Source organism: Theropithecus gelada, chromosome 3 (genome assembly GCF_003255815.1).
Source record: "Theropithecus gelada isolate Dixy chromosome 3, Tgel_1.0, whole genome shotgun sequence".
In the NCBI taxonomy this organism is placed as follows: Eukaryota; Metazoa; Chordata; class Mammalia; order Primates; family Cercopithecidae; genus Theropithecus; species Theropithecus gelada.
The window spans coordinates 15450856-15467578 of record NC_037670.1 but is presented as its reverse complement, the minus strand read 5'-3'; the positions used below and the strand labels follow the sequence as shown (position 1 = coordinate 15467578).

At 47.9% G+C, this 16723-nt stretch overlaps 2 protein-coding genes and 1 non-coding gene across 18 annotated transcripts in view; 1 reads left to right on the top strand and 2 right to left on the bottom strand.

Moving 5' to 3' along the window:
• Nucleotides 1–235: 235 nt before the first annotated feature.
• AIMP2 (aminoacyl tRNA synthetase complex interacting multifunctional protein 2) lies at nucleotides 236–15454 on the bottom strand. 4 transcript variants are annotated; one of them, XM_025381182.1, is made up of 5 exons: nucleotides 15207–15454; nucleotides 11079–11163; nucleotides 9041–9247; nucleotides 6036–6267; nucleotides 236–765 (listed from the first exon to the last, which is right to left on the bottom strand). In XM_025381182.1, the coding sequence occupies exons 3-5, from the start codon at nucleotides 9146–9148 to the stop codon at nucleotides 377–379; spliced, it is 729 nt and encodes a 242-aa protein (XP_025236967.1). In that variant the 5' UTR covers nucleotides 9149–9247; nucleotides 11079–11163; nucleotides 15207–15454; the 3' UTR covers nucleotides 236–376. The 4 variants fall into 4 exon arrangements, with proteins under 4 accessions (XP_025236967.1, XP_025236963.1, XP_025236964.1 ...); XM_025381178.1 differs by lacking the exons at nucleotides 11079–11163; nucleotides 15207–15454 and adding exons at nucleotides 13235–13314; nucleotides 14937–15138; XM_025381179.1 differs by lacking the exon at nucleotides 11079–11163 and having other exon boundaries at nucleotides 15327–15448.
• On the bottom strand, nucleotides 7382–7517 carry LOC112621946. The gene has a single exon (XR_003118867.1). It is a non-coding gene; the product is annotated as a small nucleolar RNA SNORA42/SNORA80 family (small nucleolar RNA).
• Nucleotides 15448–16723, top strand: part of PMS2 (PMS1 homolog 2, mismatch repair system component) — a 36985-nt gene continuing 35709 nt past the window's right edge. For 5 of the 13 annotated variants that reach the window (XM_025381168.1, XM_025381174.1, XM_025381166.1 and 2 more), the window contains exon 1: nucleotides 15599–15707. Coding sequence is in view for 4 of the 13 variants with exons in the window: in XM_025381164.1 (XP_025236949.1) it covers nucleotides 15502–15707 (206 nt within the window). In the remaining 9 variants the exon portion in view is untranslated. Of the gene's footprint in view, nucleotides 15890–16723 lie in introns of all 13 variants that reach the window. The other 8 variants (XR_003118767.1, XM_025381164.1, XM_025381163.1 and 5 more) reach the window with 4 other exon arrangements.

Sequence of the window (16723 nt, the reverse complement as noted above, 5' to 3'; positions counted from 1 at the left end):
CCTCACCCCAGGTGATCTCCAGGCAGCTCAGATCTCTTTCCCACCTTTGCCCTGCACTGTTCCCGGGTACTTCCTCCTTTATTGTAGCATTCAACTCCCCAGCCAATCTGTACATCCCTCAGAGGCAGCGATCTGAAGTGGTTTTTGAATCCCAGAAAGGGTCTGCCATGGAGTTGGCAGTCATCACGGTAGATGGCATATGATTTTGCTGAATTTTAAATAAAATGAAAACCACAAATTACATGATGCTTTTATTGACATTTGACAACTGGCCTAAATAAAAAGACTTTGACTCTAATACAAGTCCCCTTACTGATAATAGGCATGAAAGAGCACCATTCTTAAAATCTAAACTCTTTAAAATCGGTAACGGAATTCACTTAAGGAGCTTGAGGGCCGTGTTAAAAGGAGCCAGGTTTTCACAAGACCTCATCCACCTCTGCACGTTGGCTGGCACTGTCACACTGCAGCCTCCGGTCTGCTGGAGCACAGACCACAGCACCACGTCTGCTACGGTGAGTTCATTCCCGGCGAGCCAAGGGCTCTTCCCAAGAGCTGAGTTCATAGAACGGAAAACAGCGGCTTTTTCTTTACTGCTTCCCTCTTTTAACTGAAAAATCGCGATATCTACCCAGCTATCTATAAGGGTTGCGTTGACAGCATTATGCTTCTGGCCAAACAGAGAGAACAAGAAACGTGCAATGTTCCCTTCTCCTTCGATGGGGCACATCGTCTGGACGCTGAATTTCATCTGCGTCTTCGGCACTGAAAAGAAAAAACACACGCAAGGTAGCATCACCAGAGCAGCCGTGTGAGGGAAGTACTCGCACAATGGGGAAGGGGACAGTCACCAAACACCACAGACTGATGACACGGGAAAGGGTGTTTTCAAGAAGAACATCACATTTTCAGTCAGTCTCTTAAGATGCTTAATACTGAAAAAGGTTTAAGTGCAAACTATGTTAAAAAAGTAACCAAAGAGCCATTCCTGGTATTTGATTATGACAGTTCTGAAGCTGGAAGGGACCTCAGACCACCTGCTCCAATCCCTGCTGCCTAAGGATTTGGGGGCTGAGGGCTGGAAACCCAGGAGTTGCATCTCCCAGGCTCTTGGCCTCATAATCGCTTTCTGTGAGGCTGAGGGCAGTTAAGGTATGAATGACATGAACTCGCTTCCTTCCATATCAGCATAACCAGAAGGGGCATACATCCGTGGGATAGTGAGTACATGACATCCTATCTTTATGTGGCCATATGAGAAGATAATTTCAATGTCCCTATGATAGTAAGTTCTGGAATGTGAGGGCAAGATGGCTGTGATAGCCATGACTTCCCTGCTTTGCCTGGTTGGACAAAACCCCCTTCCTCCAAGGCTCACAGTCCCAACTTGAGCTGTGTCTCACTCAGAGACCCTAAACTTTGCAGAGGAACAAGGGCATCTTTGCAGTGCTTCATCTCTGCTCCTCCTCTAGAACTACCCCACAGGTTTCTTAGACTTAGAATATCTGACCTGATGCAAATCGCTGTATGGCCGGTATGCCACACAACGTCCTAACCCCTTGCTGCCTCGTATCAAAACCATGTTGCACATCTCATCATATAGTACAGCTGACCCTTGAACAGTGTGGGGGTTAGGGGCACTGACTCCCCACTGCTGTGCAGCGAAAATCCACATAAAACTTCTGACTCCTCCAAATCTTAAGCACTAACAGCCTACTACTGATGGGAAGCCTTACCTATGACAGTTGATTCACACACTTTGTATGGTCTATATATCATATGCTATATTCTTACGATAAACTTGAGAAAATGTTAAGAAAATAATAAGGATGCTGGGCATGGGGGCTCACACCTGTAGTCCCTGCTGCTTGGGAGGCTGAGGTGGGAGGATCACTTGAGCCCAGAAGGTTGAGGCTGTGGTGAGCTGTGACCGTACCACTGCATTCCAGCCTGGGTGACATAGCAAGACCCTGCCTCTTAAAAAGAAAAGGATAATGAATTTACTATTCATTAAGTTGAAACGGATCATCTTAAAGTCTTCATCCCACTGCCCATGTCGCTGAGGAAGAGGGGTTGGTCTTGCTGTCTTGGGTGGCAGCGGTAGAAAGGGAGGCAGGAAAGGAGGAGAGGCAAGCACGGTGTAGCTTTAGGGAAATACATCATAATTTGTCTGACTGTTTGCCTTTTGATTTCTCTAAAAATAGTTCCATGCAGCATGAACCCTTCCACCGTTTGCTTTAGTTTCACTGCTTGTATCATAGAAGACTCCAGGTCATAAAAGAAGTCAAAAGCAGCCTCGAATGCTCAGAAGCCTTCTCCCAGACTGTCTAATGGAAATCTGTTTTCCAGCCTGGCTTCTCCTAGGTCTTCTTCCTCAACATCTGGCACTGGCTTGGAAACACTTCTCCCCATTAAGCTGTCTTATGTTAACTCTTCTGTGCAGTGTCTGTCAGCCCTTGAATTTCTCCAAGATCTGTACCCTGAAACTCTTCACCACCCACTTTTGCCCCATCTGTGATCTATTTCTTGGTTTCCTTGGCTGTCGTAGATCCTATGAAGTCACACACATCTGGACACAGGTTTCTCCAGCAGGAATGTACTGTTTCACCGTGATGGCTTTCACAGCTTTGTATACAACGATGGCCTCTTCAATGATGTAATCCTTCCAGACTCTTCAAGATGTTCTATCAGGGTTCTCTCTCTTTTGCTTTTTGTTTTGAGATGGAGTCTTGCTCTGTCACCCAGGCTGGAGTGCAGTGGCACGATCTCAGTACAACCTCCACCTCCCGCGTTCAAGGAATTCTCCTGCCTCAGCCTCCCAAGTAGCTGGGATTACAGGCATGTCTAGCCAGGGTTCTCTTTCATAGCACTGACAATTCTTTCACAGAATACTGTGTGTAATGAGCCTCAAAGGTTCTTACGACTTTTTGATCCATGTTGTGTTAGGGGGCAAGTAGATGGCTTTGACACCCTTGGTGTTAACTCGTGGGGCTCTGAGTGACTGGAGCATTGAAGAACTTTCAAAGGCGTCCCTTACTGGCAAGGTACATCCTGACTTCAGGGACAAGGCATCAATGGAATTAATCCAGAAAAAGGGTTCTTGTCCAGGCGTTGTACGACCAAAAGACGAGCAGCTGTGTTTATCTTTTCCCGTGAAGTCTTGGGTGTTAGCAGCTTTACAGGTAAGACCTCTCCTGATCATAAACACAGCTGCACCTGCACAAAACAGGAGGGTTAGCCTAGCCCTCCCTGCCTTCAATTCTGGGACTCACTTCTCTTCTTTACTAATAAATGTCCTTTGTGGTTCCCCGCCCCCACCCCAGATTAGGGCAGTTTTGTCTGCATTAAAAACGTGCTGACACAGGTATCCTTTCTCCTCCATGATTTTCTTAATGGCATCTGGGAACTTGTCTGCTGCCTCTTGGTTAGCAGAAGCTGCTTCTCCTGTTATCTTGACATTTTTAAAAGCCAAACCTTTTCCTAAAATTATCAAACCATCGTTTGCTGGCATTAAACTCTCCAGCTTTAGATCTTTCACCTTCCTTTGGCTTCAAGTTGTCATATAATGACTTTGGTTTTTCTCAAATCATATGAGAGTCTATAGGTATGCCTTTCTAACAGGAATCCTGCACCCCACATAAAAGCTGCATTTTCTTTTTTTTTTTTTTGAGATGGAGTCTCACTCTGTAGCCCAGGCTGGAGTGTACTGGCACGATCTTGCCTCACTGCAACCTCTGCCTCCTGGGTTCAAGCGATTCTCCTGTCTCAGTCTCCCGAGTAGCTGGGACTACAGGTGAAGGTCACCATGCCGGGCTCATTTTTGTGCTTTTAGTAGAGATGGGGTTTCACTGTATTGGTCAGGCTGGTCTCGAACTCCTGATCTCAGGTGATCCACCCACCTTGGCCTCCCAAAGTGCTGGGATTACAGGAATGAACCACCGTACCCGGCCAAAAGCTACATTTTCAATACAAGATAAATAGGTATTTTGCAAAAAGTGCAAGGTTTTTGCACCTCCTGGTGCAGCTATAGTGATGCCTTCATGAATTTCCTTTTTTTTTTTTTTTTTGAGACGGAGTCTTGCTGTGTCACCAGGCTGGAGTGCAGTGGTGCAATCTAGGCTCACTGCAACCTCCCACCTCCCAGGTTTAAGTGATCCTCCTGCCTCAGCCTCCTGAGTAGCTGGGACTACAGCCACACACCACCAAGCCCAGCTAATTTTTGTATTTTTAGTAGAGACAGGGTTTCACCATGTTGGCCAGGATGATCTTGATCTCGACCTCGTGATCCGCCTGCCTTGGCCTCCCAAAGTGCTGGGAATTACAGGCGTAAGCCACTGTGCCTGACCGAAAATTTCCCTTTTTTTAAAACAATGGTTCTTACACTGAATTCATTTATCTTGAAGAGGCAGCTGCAGACCTCTGGTACATATCAAGCAATTCAACTTTTTCATGTAATATCATGGCTTTTCTCTGCTTCTTGGGAGCACTTTCAGTATCACAAGAGACACTTTGTAAATGCCCCACAGTGTTAGTCAAGGTTTATGGCAATGCACGATGGAAACATACCCAAAACATGATGAAAAATACCCAAGAACCTCAAGAGATCACTTTTCTTTTGAGACGGAGTCTCGCTCTGTCGCCCAGGCTGGAGTGCTGTAGTGCAATCTCGGCTCACTGCAAGCTCCGCCTCCCAGGTTCATGCCATTCTCCTGCCTCAGCCTCCCGAGCAGCTGGGACCACAGGCGCCCGCCACCACGCCCGGCTAATTTTTTTTTGTATTTTTTAGTAGAGACGGGGTTTCACCGTGTTAGCCAGGATGGTCTCGATCTCCTGACCTCGTGATCCACCCGCCTTGGCCTCCCAAGAGATCACTTTTGACTGCAACATGCAATTTCCTGGAGAGGTGAATTAGCTGCTCACACCGAGATGACTGGTGTCACAGGGTGTCTGAAGCAGAATGAAGCAGACACTCCCCACGCTTGAGGCGGCTGTTAAATTATTCCAGCAGTACGTTTGTTCTACAGTTAATGTTACGCAGTTGGGATTTCATGCTCATCTTCACGTTTGTTTACATTTCTCTCAACTGCAGGTGGTGCCATGTATAGTGTGTGTGTAAGTTTTGATACATTTTAACTTCTTAAAATAGATTTGTGTACATTTTGTGGTAGCAAATTAAATAGACTAGTATGTAAATATTTTATGCCTCATAGCTTTTTCTTGTTTTGATATTTTTCTTTCTTTTTTTTTTTTTTTTGAGATGGAGTCTTGTTCTGTCGCCCAGGCTGGAGTACAATGGCGTGATCTTGGCTGGCTGCAACCTCCACCTCCTGGGTTCAAGAGATTCTCCTGCCTCCACCTCCCGAGTAGCTGGGATTACAGGTACCCACTACCACACCTGGCTAAGTTTTGTATTTTTAGTAGAGACGGGGTTTCACCATGTTGGTCAGGTTGGTCTCGAACTCCTGACCTTGTGATCCGCCTGCCTTGACCTTACAAAGAGCTGGGATTACAGGCGTGAGCCACCGCGCACAGCCTTGATTTGATATTTCTAGGCTGTGTGGTTTGTCTGCCAGTATTTTCAAATTGTTGCAAATCTCCAAAAAATTTTCCAAGATAGTTATTTGAAAAAAAATCCACGAGGCCCAGGCACGGTGGCTCACGCCTGTAATTCCAGCACTTTGGGAGGCCAAGGCAGGTGGATCACGAGGTCAGGAGTTTGAGACCAGCCTGACCAACGTGGTGAAACCGTCTCTACTAAAAACATGAAAAAAATTAGCTGGGCATGGTGGCACGCGCCTATAATGCCTGCTACTCAGGAGGCTGAGGCAGGAGAATCGCTTGAACCCAGAGGTGGAAGTTGCAGTGAGCCAAGATTGTGCCACTGCACTTCAGCCTGGGTGACACAGCGAGACTCTGTCTCAAAAAGAAAAGAAAAGAAAAGAAAAAAATCCACATGTAAATGGACTCATGCAGGTCAAACTCGTGGTGTTCAAGGGGCATCTGTGTGTAAGTTTGACTCAGTCCCATCTACTTACCATTCTTCCAAATTAAAGTGAATCCCAGCTGATACTCTTGGCGGGGCTGTTTTTTATTCTGTTCTCCAAAGCACTTGAGAAGGTTTTCAGGCACACTCTTGACTGAGGAGTGCGTGTGCACCGTGGACAGGACCCTGAAGTGCTCACAGAGCAGCCTGTGCAGCACGAGCAGGGAGAGGGGAGGGGAGGCCGGGTTCGCGTTGATCACGATGTCTTTCAGCGCCCCATAATCCTGGGGAAAGAGCAAGACAATGTACGAATAACAGTAATCAGAGAGTGCCACTGTGCCGGGTGCGAGTCTAAGAACCTAACTAGGGTTATCTGACTCCTCCACTTCCATGAAGAAGGCACTAGCATCTTCTCCAGGTTGCAGCCAGTAACTTCTCCAAGGCCACTCGCTCAGGATGGAGTGGAGCTGGGATATGAGCTGACTCCACCCCCTTATCCCCAACGAATAAAAAGTTGACTCCACTGTCAAATAAAACAGCGTATCAGAAATGACACTCTTTTTTTTTTTGGAGACAGAGTCTCACTCTGTCACACAGGCTGGAGTACAGTGGATGATCTCTGCTCCCTGCAACCTCTGCCTCCCCAGGTTCAAGTGATTCTCCTGCCTCAGCTTCCTGAGTGGCTGGGACTACAGGTGCCTGCCACCACACCCGGCTAATTTTTTTTTTAAATTATTTTTAGTAGAGATGGGGTTTTGCCATGTTGCCCAGGCTGTTCTCAAACTCCTGACCTCAAATGACCTGTCTGTCTTGGCCTCCCAAAGTGCTGGGATTACAGATGGGAGCCATGGTGCCTGGCCTAGGAATGACACTTCTTTTTTTTTTTTTTTTTTTTTTTGAGACGGAGTCTTGCTCTGTCGCCCAGGCTGGAGTGCAGTGGCATGATCTCAGCTCACTGCAAGCTCTGCCTCCCAGGTTTATGTCATTCTCCTGCCTCAGCCTCCCAAGTAGCTGGGACTACAGGCGCCCGCCACCTCGCCCGGCTAGTTTTTAAAAATTTTTTAGCAGAGATGGGGTTTCACCATGTTAGCCAGGATGGTCTCGATCTCCTGATCTCGTGATCCGCCCGTCTCGGCCTCCCAAAGTGCTGGGATTACAGGCTTGAGCCACCGCGCCCGGCCAGGAATGACAGTTCTATTTGTCCCTTTTAACCTGCAATTATTCCAGCTACTGAATCTTTCCAACAGCTGACCACAGCCAATTTGTGTTAAGATGTTTCCATGAAGAACCCCTTAAGAAGGGGTGTTGGCTCAAGGTATCATTGGTGATGAGAGATGGGGAGATTCTAACATACTAGGCGTTAACTGAAGTGTTCAGACTCATAGCCTTGTTTTTTCCCACTGGGTAACCCTCCTCAGTGCCAGTGGCCCATGGGTACAGAGGCCAAGCAATGGTTCGGGGCCACAGTTTGCTCTGGCATGGGGCACTATGAGAGGTCCAGGGGGATGGGCCTGTTATAAATCCAAACCCAGGCATGACAGCCTTTTTAGATAAAGACTTTCTTATTTCTTCTACACTTTCACTTGTAATAACGAATGCACTGATGTGAACACTCACAGCCAAACTCCTTGGCTTTCTGTACCCCGCCTGCCACGCCTGACCAATGTCCCCCACGTCAGCCTACGCGGAATGCCTTGCAGTTCCCTGAACATATTGTATTACTTGACACTGGGTCTTCTGAGGTATCAGAATTCATCTTGAGCACCACGTGCTCTGAGACGCCTCCCCAGCACCCTGAGAAATGACTGTTATGGCTGCTCATGCTCAAAAACTCATCTGCTAGGCTCCGGCTCCCTGAGGGCCTGGTTGCGCCTCATCTGAGTCCTCAGTGCATGCCAACAAGTACTGGATGAATGAGGGAGCAGTGGAAGGAATACATGAATGCAGAGGTACTGAGGTTACCAAATATCCCAGCCCTGGGTGAGACACCACAATGCTTGCATTTTTTAGGGCTTTTAAGTTGTGCTATTCTATCACCCATTCTAGAGGAGGCTATTGGTAGGGATTCTTGGGACAAACCCTTTTTGCATCCTCAAATAAATACCACTTCGTTGTAACAAACGAGATGGTCTTTCTTTGCTTATCAGATTCTCCCCTAAATTAGCTGAAGCCTGTAAACTTCAATCATGAGAGCCGGCTGATGCAACTTACTTGTAATACAGCAAACTGAATTCAAGCAAAATGCACTTGAAATACGAGACTATGACTGGCCTGAGCAATACATTTCAAAAGGACGGGTAGGATTTTTGTGCTTGGGCAGTCACGGTTCTGAAAGTTGGCCTGCTATCAAAGAGAGTCTGGGCTGCCTCTGCTGAACCTCTGGGGAACACTGAGCAAACAAGCTGAGATCTGTTCTTCCAGGGCTCGGAGGCTCCTGGACCCATGCCTGGACTGGCAGAGGCTGTAACTTTCCTCCACTCCTCCTCTGCCTACACATCCTCCCTGCCCTCTACTTGGTCTGAGAAGTCAAGAAGAGGCTTTAGAGCTTGTTTTGACTTCACTCCTGCCTTGGGAATCTGTTCTGTGCAAAGGCACACTCATTTAGAGGAGAAAAAAATATGAATATGCTCTTGGCTCTGCCTTTGAAAATTAGAAAGCTAAGCCTTTTTTTTTTTTTTTTTTTTTTTGAGACGGAGTCTCGCTCTGTTGCGCAGGCTGGAGTGCAGTGGCGCGATCTCCGCTCACTGCAAGCTCTGCCTCCCGGGTTCACGCCATTCTTCTGCCTCAGCCTTCTGAGTAGCTGGGACTACAGGCGCCCGCCACCATGCCCAGCTAATTTTTTGTATTTTAGTAGAGATGTGGTTTCACCATGTTAGCCAGGACGGTCTGGATCTCCTGACCTCGTGGTCCGCCTGCCTCTGCCTCCCAAAGTGCTGGGATTACAGGCGTGAGCCACCGTGCCCACCCTAAAAGCTAAGGCTTTAATCACAGTAGCACAATTTCCCTGTACTAACCACTCAGCACCTACTAACATTTCAGCTTTCAAAACGAACTTACCTTCCCAAGCACTGAATTCAAGTCCAGCACATTGGTGGTTAAGGTCGTGGGCTCATCCGCTTGGATTATGTTGGTTACATCCAAGTCTGCATCTGGTGTTTGAATCATCTTGGAGAGACCATCAACTGCAGCTTTCAACTCATACAGACGTTTTAAAATATCATCTTGGCGGGACTCAAGAGCTTGCAGAGATGGGTTAGACTCTTCCTAAACAAACCAACAGCCAAATGTTCATTTCCTCTCCCATCAGAACAGTGTTGTTTAAGTTTGATCACTTGTCTTACTTTGCCATGCACTCATCAAACCTCCCACCCTTTAAAAGAAGACATATGGGCTAGGTGTGGTGGCTCACACCTGTAATCCCAGCACTTTGGGAGGTCTAGGTAGGCAGATCATCTGAGGTCAGGAGTTCAAGACCAGCTTGGCCAACATGGTGAAACCCTGTCTCTACTAGAAATACAAAAATTAGCTGGGCGTGGTGGCGCGTGCCTATAATCCCAGCTACCCGGGAGGCTGAGGCAGGAGAATCGCTTGAATCCAGGAGGTAGAGGTTGCAGTGAGCCGAGATCACACCACTGCACTCCAGCCTGGGTGATAGAGCAAGACTCTGTCTCAAAAAAAAAACAAAAATAAAAACAACAACAAAAAAATAAAAGTTGTGGCTGAAAGCCACTCTGAAATTGTATGGTTCTGATTTCACGTAATTTAGTCTAAGAACAGGGAAAGATATAAAATGAACACAATTTTTAGTTCTTTGTTCTTAACTAAGAATACTTTGCTTAAATAAGTAGCAATGAGAATGTAACTCAGTAATTTATACAAATAGGGAAAAGGGAACACGGGTTGAAACAGTTTTTTAGCTTGGAAGCATACCCATGGAGCTAATCAATTCCCCAAATCATTTTCTTGGCTTTTCTTTTGTCCTGGAGACAGGGTCTCACTCTGTTGCCCAGGCTGGAGTGCAATAGTGTGATCATGGCCCACTGCAGCCTTGACTTCCTGGGCTCAACTGATCCTCCTGCCTTAGTCTCCTGAGTGCCTGGGACTACAGGTGTGCACCACCAAGCCTGGCTAATTTTTAATTTTTTTTTTGTAGAGACAAAGAACTGTGCTATGTTGCTCAGGCTGGTCTCAAACTCCTGTCCTCAAGCCATCCTCCCACCTCAGCTCCCAAAGTGCTGGGAAGACAGACGTGAGCCACCATGCCCAGCCAGGCCACCATTTTTCACCTAGCCTATTCCACCTTGCACCTATTCTAGTTCACCCTGCAATCCATCGTTTAAGATGGCAGCTAGAAAGATTTTTAAAAGAAACTCAGGGCTGGGCGCAGTGACTCATGCCTGTAGTCCTAACACTTTGGGAGGCCGAGGCGGGCAGATCACCTGAGGTCAGGAGTTTGAGACCAGCCTGGCCAATATTGTGAAACCCCTGTCTCTACTAAAAGTACAAAAAATATAGCTGGGTGTGGTGTGGGTGCCTGTAATCCCAGCTACTCAGGAGGCTGAGGCAGGAGAATTGCTTGAACCTGGGAGGCGGAGGTTGCAGTGAGCAGAGATCGCGCCACTGCACTCCACCCTGGGTGACAAGAGCGAGACTCCGTCTCAAAAAAAAAATTTCTGATATTGTCACTGTCTCCCCCTTGCTAACCTAGGTGCTTAGGATAAAATGTCAAACATTTAACATGGCTTCACAGACATCTTGTATCATTTGGCCTCTGGCTACCTTACCTCACCCAATTTCCTCCTTTGCTCTGTGCTCTAGCTACACTGTCCTACGAGTTCCTAAAACACCACGCTGGCTCGGACCACAGGATCTTCACGTGCCGTTTCCTCTATCTGCATTGCTCTTCCCTCTTGTCTTGTTTGCTTAACTCCTATTTACCCTCGGGCTTAATCAGCACTTTCTCACCTCTCCTAGTCTGCTGCTCTTATTTAAGATCAAACAGCAGAGCAATGTGAAGTCCACTGACTTCTGGGTGGAACAGAGTTCAGTATGCCAATTAAATTATTGGGTGCTGGCCGGGCATGGTGGCTCACACCTGTAAGCCCAGCACTTTGGAAGGGGCAGGCGGGTGGATCACTTGAGGTAGGAGTTCAAGAGGACAGCATGATGAGACTCCATTTCTACTGAAACACAAAAATTAGCTGGGCTTGGTGGTGGGCACTTGTAGTCCCAGCTACTCAGAGGCTGAGGCAGGAGAATCACTTGGACTCAGGAGGTAGAGAGTGCAGTGAGCCGAGATCGCACCACTGCACTCTAGCCTGAGCAACAGGGCGACTCCATCTCAAAAAAAAAAAAAATTAGGTGCTGACTGAAAATAAATTTGAAAGCAAGATGTGTAACAGGGAGGGCTACTACCTGTGTAATATTCTGTTACTTAATGGTAAGTCCTGAGTCATATTTCCAATCTCTCTTAACCAACCTATATCTGTACATTGTTTGTGTATAATTTCCACAAATGGCAGTAGGGTGTCTGCTCCAATAGGGCCAAAAATGCACCTACTGGATTCAAAGCTCAGTCAGGGCTGGGCGCGGTGGCTCACGCCTGTAATCACAGCACTTTGTGAGGCCAAGGCAGGCAGATCACTTGAGGTCAGGAGATCAAGACCAGCCTGGCCAACATGGTGAAACCCAGTCTCTACCCAAAATACAAAAAATTAGTCGGCCGTGGTGGCGGGCACCTGCAATCCCAGCTACTGGCGAGGCTGAGGCAGGAGAATTGCTTGAACCCGGGAGACGGCGGCTGCAGTGAGCCGAGATCGCGACACTGCACTCCAGCCTGGGCGACAGAGCGATTCCGTCTCAAAAACAAAACAACTCAGTCAGGAATGAAGAATATCTGAAGTACTATACGTGTAATGTGGCTTGTGATTTTTAAGCCCTGAGTGCAGCTTGATCAAGTCCTTCATGATCTGAGTAATACCAAAATGTTCAAGATCTGTTTTATGTCATTGGTGCCTTGTAATGTTGGCCTGCTGTTTTCCTTGCTGAGACTAGATTGTGATGTGGTATATTGTTTTTATCAATTTGTTTCAATTTATATGTATTTATAAACAGCTTATTCTTCATGTTGCTCTCCTTTACCCTGGAGATGCTTGATTGCTTTTCTTGAGATGGGGCTTCACTCCGTTGCCCAGGCTGGAGTGCAGTGGCCGATCACAGCTCAATGCAGCCCTGACCTCCTGGGATCAAGTGATCCTCCCACCTCAGCCTCCTGAGTAGCTGGAACTACAGGCACATGCTACCACACCTGGCTAAGTGTTGTACTTTTTGTAAAAATGGGGTTTCACCATGTTGCCCAGATTGGTTTTGAACTCCTAGGTTCAAGTGATCCGCCTGCCTTGGTCTCCCAAAGTGCTGGGATTACAGACGTGAACCACTGCGCCTGGCCAAGATGTTTTATTGCTAATTATTTGTACACATTGTTATCATCTCCTAGAAAAATTGCTGGAAAAGTGAGATTACGTGTCCTCTAAGTTGTAAGTTCGCAAAAGGCCACAAGAAGTTAGGCAGCAGACTTAAACACAAGTAAAACAGACTCTGCAAAACTTGGCCTTCAGTGAAAGGTGACATTCTCCAACCTGGGTTGTCTTTCTGGTTTCATGGGACTGTGTAGTTGGAGGGTGACTGGGCCCTGTTTCCATGGCACTCTCTAGGTGCAGGGACCATTGAACCATGTCTGCTATTTCTGTCTTAGCTCTGTACTGAAATAACACGTTGTGTTACTGGGTTTCAAAAGAAAGTCCGTCCCTCCTGATCTAGGCAGAAAGCCATTAAAGAAAGCAGAAGGATAACAAGCAGTGGGAAAACAGACCAAAAAAGTTACCGATTCACCCATCTTGTGTCAGAATGGACAGGTCTGTTTCTCCTGCTGGAAACCTAGGATGTATGTTTGCAATGAGAAAAGAGTGAAAGACTTGAGCAGGTACATTACAAAAGAGCAATCACAGCGGCCAGTAAATATGAAAAGGTCCTCAACTTAGAGAAGTCTGGAGAAATCCAAACTAAAACTACCCTAGGATACCACGCTACACCCACCAGTTTTGGGCAGGGTGCAAATATCAGGAATTCTTCTACCCAGCCAGTGGGCGGTGAGCAAGCGTGTAAACCAGTATAACAACTCTGGAAAACAATTTAGTAGAGTGGAAAGCCAGGTGGGCCACTGAGCCAGGAGTCCCGTTCATTAGTACATACCCCATGCCTGCTGCTCTGTATAAGAATATTCACTACAGAATTGTTCATAGCAGGTTAAAATGGAAAACAATCCAGTGTCCCTGAGCAAGTAGGATGGATAAGTATATGGTGGAGAGCCATGCAATAGAACAGTATACTACAGAGAAGATGAATACTTCCGATGTTACAATAAAATGACTCCTAAAATAATGTCTACAAAAAAGAAGCCAGGGCTGGGCACCAGTGGCTCATGTTTGTAATCCCAGCACTTTGGGAGGCTGGGATTAGAGGATCACTTGAGGCCAGGAGATCGAGACCACCTCCGTTCTTGATAACCACTTTTTAGGTAGAGATAGGGTGAGATCCCATCTCTACATTAAAAAAAAAAAAAAGCCAGACACATCAGATTATATGCTGTATGCTTATATATATATATATCAATTGTTTAGGGGCCAGGTGCAGTGGCTCACGCCTGTAATCCCAGCACTTTGGGAGATTGAGGCGGGTGGATCGCTTGAGGTCAGGAGTTCGAGACCAGCCTGGCCAACATGGTGAAACCCCGTCTCTACTAAAAATACAAAAATTAGCCGGGTCCAGTGGACGGTGCCTGTAATCTCAGCTACTCAGGAGGCTGAGGCGGGAGAATTGCTTGAACCCGGGAGGCAGGGGTTGCAGTGAGCTGAGATCACACTACTGCACTCCAGCCTGGGTGACAGAGCAAGACTCCGTCTGAAAAAAACAAAAAAACTCAAAAAACCAGACTATATTGTTTAGGGATAAATACTGAGTTGACAAAATAATAGAGACAAGCAGGACATAATTACCATAAAAAATCAAGACCTGGGGTTGGGGGTGGGGAGGGAAGGTTGAAGTGGAAAGAATGGAGGGGTGACAATGTGTGTCAACCTGGGCCGTCGTGACCCTGGGGTTCGCTTTGTAATTCCTGAAAATGAGCATTTATGTGCTATTCACTTTTCAGAAGGTAGAATCTCTGAACTAAAATGTTTAAGCAACCATATATATATATAAAAAGGACAGATTTTTATTTTAATTAAAACATTTATTTTTTTTTTTAAATTTTTTGAGACGGAGTCTCGCTCTGTCGCTCAGGCTGGAGTGCAGTGGCCGGATCTCAGCTCACTGCAAGCTCCGCCTCCTGGGTTCACGCCATTCTCCTGCCTCAGCCTCCCGAGTAGCTAGGACTACAGGTGCCCGCCACCTCGCCTGGCTAGTTTTTTGTAGTTTTTAGTAGAGACGGGGTTTCACCGTGTTAGCCAGGATGGTCTCGATCTACTGACCTCGTGATCCACCCGTCTCGGCCTCCCAAAGTGCTGGGATTACAGGCTTGAGCCACCGCGCCCGGCCTAATTAAAACATTTAAAAAATAGAGACAAGGGTCTCGCCATGTTGCTCAGGCTGGTCTCAAACTCTTGGGGCTCAAGCGATTCTCCCAGCTTGGTCTCCCAAAGCGCTGAGATTCCAGGCATGAACCACCGCGCGCGACCTGGAAAGATATATATATATATATTTCTTTTCTTTTTTTGAGACAGTTTCGCTTTTGTTGCCCAGGCTCGAGTGCAATGGCTCGATCTCAGCTCACTGCAAACCCCGCCTCCAGGGTTCAAACGATTCTCCTGCCTCAGCCTCCCGAGTAGCTGGGATTACAGGCGCCTGCCACCACACCCGGCTAATTTTTGTATTTTTAGTAGAGCCGAGGTTTCACCATGTTGGCCAGGCTGGTCTCGAACTCCTAACCTCAGGTGATCCGCCAGCCTCGGCCTCCCAAAGTGCTGGGATTACAGGCGTGAGCCACAGCGCCCGGCCTGGATAAATCCTTTAAAAGAGAAAAGTTTGGGTGAGTCCCTGGCTGGCCGGCACAGAAGCCGGGTGGGGCCGTGAAGCGGGTGGGATGCATTCGCTCCGGCCTGTGGGGACCCGGTCCGGCAGCCGGCCGCCGCGCGTGCGCACTGGGCGGGGGACCCCGCGCTCCTACCTGCACGTGGCCAGCCCCGGGCGCTGGGCCGTCGCTCCTGCAGTGCACGTTGGGGAGCCGGTACATGCAGGTGGGAAGCTCCACACGGAGAGGCGCGCCACCCCCGTGATAGGGCTTTACCTGGTACATCGGCATGGCGGAACCAAAACAAGAGGGGCTAGCGCGTACCAGACACCAACGCTCAAAAACCGTCAGAGGCCACGACGGAGGGCGGCCACCTCCCTTCTGACCCTGCTGCGGGCGTTCGGGAAAACGCAGTCTGGTGTGCTCTGATTGACCCAGGCTTTTTGACGTCATGGACTCGACCTTTGACAGAGCCAATAGGCGAAAAGGAGAGACGGGAAGTATTTTTGCCGCCCCGCCCGGAAAGGGTGGAGCACAACGTCGAAAGCAGCCAATGGGAGCCCCGGAGGCGGAGCGCCTGTGGGAGCCGTGGAGGGAACTTTCCCAGTCCCGAGGCGCAACCGGGGTTGTATCCATGGAGCGAGCTGAGAGCTCGAGGTGAGCAGGGCTCGCGGTCTCCCCTCTCGCGCGCCCTCTTTGACACCCACGGCGTTCCAGCCTCCCTGGAAATGCGGGAAACATGGCCGAGGCGCGTGGCGAAGCCGCCGCGTGGAGGCCCCGAAGCAGCGACCTCAGCGCCCGAGCGATCCGGTGCCCCTTGGGTGCGCCTTGAGGCCGAGGCAAGCTCCTTCGGGGTCCTGGGCTGCGGGCAAAGGATTCGGCCCTGTAAGGAGTTGGGTTCGGCCCGTCCCAGACAGGCTTTGCCCACATCCCATCACAGGGCCGTGGACTTGAAGCCGGAGCGTGAAATCCGCATAGACTGAATGCATTTTCTTTCTACCTGTTCTCTCTCCACTTTTATTTTTATTTTTGTATTATTTAATTTTTAATTTTTTTTTTTGTAGAGACGGGGATTTCGCTATGTTACCCAGGCTGGTCTCGAACTCCTGAGCTCAAGCAATCCGCCCGCCTCGGCACCCCAAAGTGCTGGAATTACAGGAGTGATGCACTGTGCCTGGTCTTTTTAAAAAATTGAGGTTGTTTTGGGGACGGTAGAGCGTCCAGACACATACCTAATTTGCATAGCCGCGCAGTTTTAAAAAATGCAATGCATTTCTACCTTTTAGAGTATGTGATTTCTGCCTGTTAGGGTATGTGATTTCTGGCTGGTAAGCTACACCGAATCTTGGCTAGCACAGTTACATTCCGTGTCAGATTTGTAAACGCAAATTTGCTTTCTGTATTTAAATATATTAGATATATTTAGTTAACTACATTTAAATGTATTGAAACATTTAAATAAATCTGGGGTCTGTATCTAAATGCGCTCTCTCCTCAAAATAAATATCTGAAGTGGGCCGGGCGCGGTGGCTCACCCCTGTAATCCCAGCACTTTGGGAGGCCAAGGCGGGTGGATCATGAGGTCAGGAGTTCATGACCAGCCTTGCCAACATGGTGAAATACGGTTTCTACTAAAAATACAAAAATTAACCGGGCGTGGTGGCGGGAGCCTG